Source organism: Arachis ipaensis, chromosome B09 (genome assembly GCF_000816755.2).
Source record: "Arachis ipaensis cultivar K30076 chromosome B09, Araip1.1, whole genome shotgun sequence".
NCBI lineage: Eukaryota > Viridiplantae > Streptophyta > Magnoliopsida > Fabales > Fabaceae > Arachis > Arachis ipaensis.
Genome location: NC_029793.2, coordinates 90995696 through 90998409, shown reverse-complemented (window position 1 = coordinate 90998409; position 2714 = coordinate 90995696). Strand labels below are relative to the sequence as shown.

Sequence of the window (2714 nt, the reverse complement as noted above, 5' to 3'; positions counted from 1 at the left end):
TTTAATCCATTGTACTGTTTCGCAAGCAATAAGAGCCCCATCATGAATCTTTCATCCTTTTACAAAAGCACTCTGTGTCTCACCTACTAGTCCTGGCATTACCGCTCGTATTCTTCTAACCAACATCTTCGAGATGACTTTATACACACACCCTACCATGCTAATTGGCCTGAGATCTTTGATTTCCTTTGCCCCCGTAAACTTTGGTGCCAGTGCCACCTAGGTGAGATTGGCATCCGCTGGTAGCCTAGAAGACTGGAAAAAATCGAACACCATTGCCGTGATCTTAGGACCAATTTCATCCCAACACTTCTTGATGAAGTTCATGTTGTACCCATCACTTTCAAGAGCCTTGGAAGATTCACAATCCCAAACTGCTTCCCTAACCTCCTCAGTAGTCGGTTGCATCTCCAAAGCCAAAGCATCCTCTTCACTGATCATTTCCACCAGCCCGTCTTTGAACCCCACCATTGGAGACTCCTCCTGATGATACAAGTCCTTGTAGAAATTCCTAATCACAATCTTATTCCTCGCTTGATTCCTTATCAATCTTCCATTAATGACCAATGCATCAATCCTATTGTTTCTCCTATTGTCTTGAGCGCTACATCTGTTTCCAATGTAGTTCTTTTCTCACATACCATTTCTCACAGCAAGCTACAAGCGCCCTCCTTCTTGCCTCCATCGTTCCATCATAAATCCCTTCACCCACCATGTCATCAATCTTCTTAATCTCTTCCTCAAACTTTAGAATCTTCTTGTCCATGTCGCCAAAATTGGCTTTATGCCATCTCCCTAGTGGAATTGTCAAAGCCTTCAATTTATCTGTGAATTGCACATCTCCTAAACCTCTCCATTCCTCCCTTACCATCCTTAGGGAACCCTCATGCGTAAACCATGAGTCAAGCCTTCTGAACGGCCTCGGTTCATGTCTGAGTGGCTTATCTTCCACTATAATGGGATAGTGGTCAGACAAACCCCTTGGGCCACCTCGTAGTCGAGTCTCCGAAAACTCCTCAAGCCATTCTATGCTCACCAGTGCCCTATCAATACGACTACAGGATCATCCTCTAAACCATATAAACTTACGATTTGTAATAGGTAAGTCCACCAAACCCATATCATGTATCCAGTTCTTGAAATCTTCCGCCGACGGGGTTAATCTATCAGTGCCGCGTCTTTCTTCCACCTGTACAATTTCATTAAAGTCCCCCATGAAACGGCAGGGAACCTGACATAAACCAGCTACGTAGCTCAACTCCTCCCACATAACAAGCTTCTCATTTCTATCATGTGCACCATAAACCAAAATAAAAGCACAATTGTAATTATTCTTCAGTATAACCCCTTCAACACACAACTATCTCTCTCCTTTATAAGAATTTCTAATTTTAAAAAAATCTTCATCCCATATTAATAACAGCCCACCGGAAGCACCAACAAACTCAACATAATCCCAACCCACACACCTATTCCCCTAAATTTTTGAAACATCAAATCTAGTCACCAACTGCCTTTTAGTCTCTACCAAGCCTAGCATGTTCAATCTACATTTGTGCTTTAGGTCCTTCACCATCCTCAATTTACCATCACCCCTTAACCCCCTAACATTCCAAGAACTAAAGGTTATTTTAAAGAATTATGGCACACCTTTTTTTGGATTTTGGGTCTGCTTCGTCTAGCTTTTGCCTTCTGTTTAGCCAATCTTCTCTTTTGAGCAATTTCTTCATTCTATTGTTGGAGAATCGCCATGATGTCGTCTTCTTCATTATATAGCTCTGCTCTGGACTCTTTTGCTAGTTTCCAAGTCCTTTTGTTCTCTATCAGCTGCTCATCTAGTCTTGTATGCTCGGTTTCACTTACACCATCATTGTTTATTTGTGCTCTGTCCCCCACACTGGCCTCATCATCACCGTAATCTTCTCCCTCATTATGGGCCTGTGTAATTCCTCCCTGAGTCACTTCAACTCCTCCCTCCGCTTTAGTACCTTCTTCATAAACTCGACCAGCTCTTCTAGCCTCATTGCCAAAATTGTGCATTCTATTACACCCGTATTCAGCCTCCATAATTCCTTGTACCTGTTCACTACCTCCATCCTTTTCGTTCATTCTTTGATCCCTTTCCATCACTGTAACTCTTCCACTTCCAGCCTTCACAACCCCATTATCATCGGTTAATCCTAGCACACCAGCCGAAACCACACCAGCCGAGACCTATCGAGCATCTTCCAGCTGGAGCACTGATAAACCACTATTTTATGATTTATCTTGTGCTTAACTGAGTAGTTTTTATCAACTCTTTACCCACTTATTCATACTATTTGCATGGTTTTACAATTTCCTTCCTGATTTTGTGCTATGATTGAAAACATGCTTCTTTGGCCTTATAATTGCTAATATTAACCCTCTCTTATTACCATCCGATGCCTTGATATGTGCGTTAAGTGATTTCAAGATTTACAGGGCAGGAATGGCACGGAGGATGAAAAGGAAGCATATAAAAGTGGAAGGAATACAACAAGTTGAAGGAACTGCAAAGCTGTCAACCTGACCCTCTCGCACTAAAACTGTCATAACTTGAGCTAAAAAGGTCCAAACGACACGGTTCCAGTTGTGTTGGAAAGCTAACGTCCGGGGCTTCGATTTTATATATAATAAGACATAGTTTCCTTGATGCTAGGCAACGCGAATGCGTGCTCTACGCGGATGCATCA

The 2714-nt window shown here is 42.3% G+C and overlaps 1 protein-coding gene across 1 annotated transcript; it reads right to left on the bottom strand.

Moving 5' to 3' along the window:
- On the bottom strand, positions 220–1730 carry LOC107615672. Its single transcript, XM_016317718.1, has 4 exons — positions 1651–1730; positions 1090–1286; positions 642–1026; positions 220–541 (listed from the first exon to the last, which is right to left on the bottom strand). The coding sequence occupies exons 1-4, from the start codon at positions 1728–1730 to the stop codon at positions 220–222; spliced, it is 984 nt and encodes a 327-aa protein (XP_016173204.1).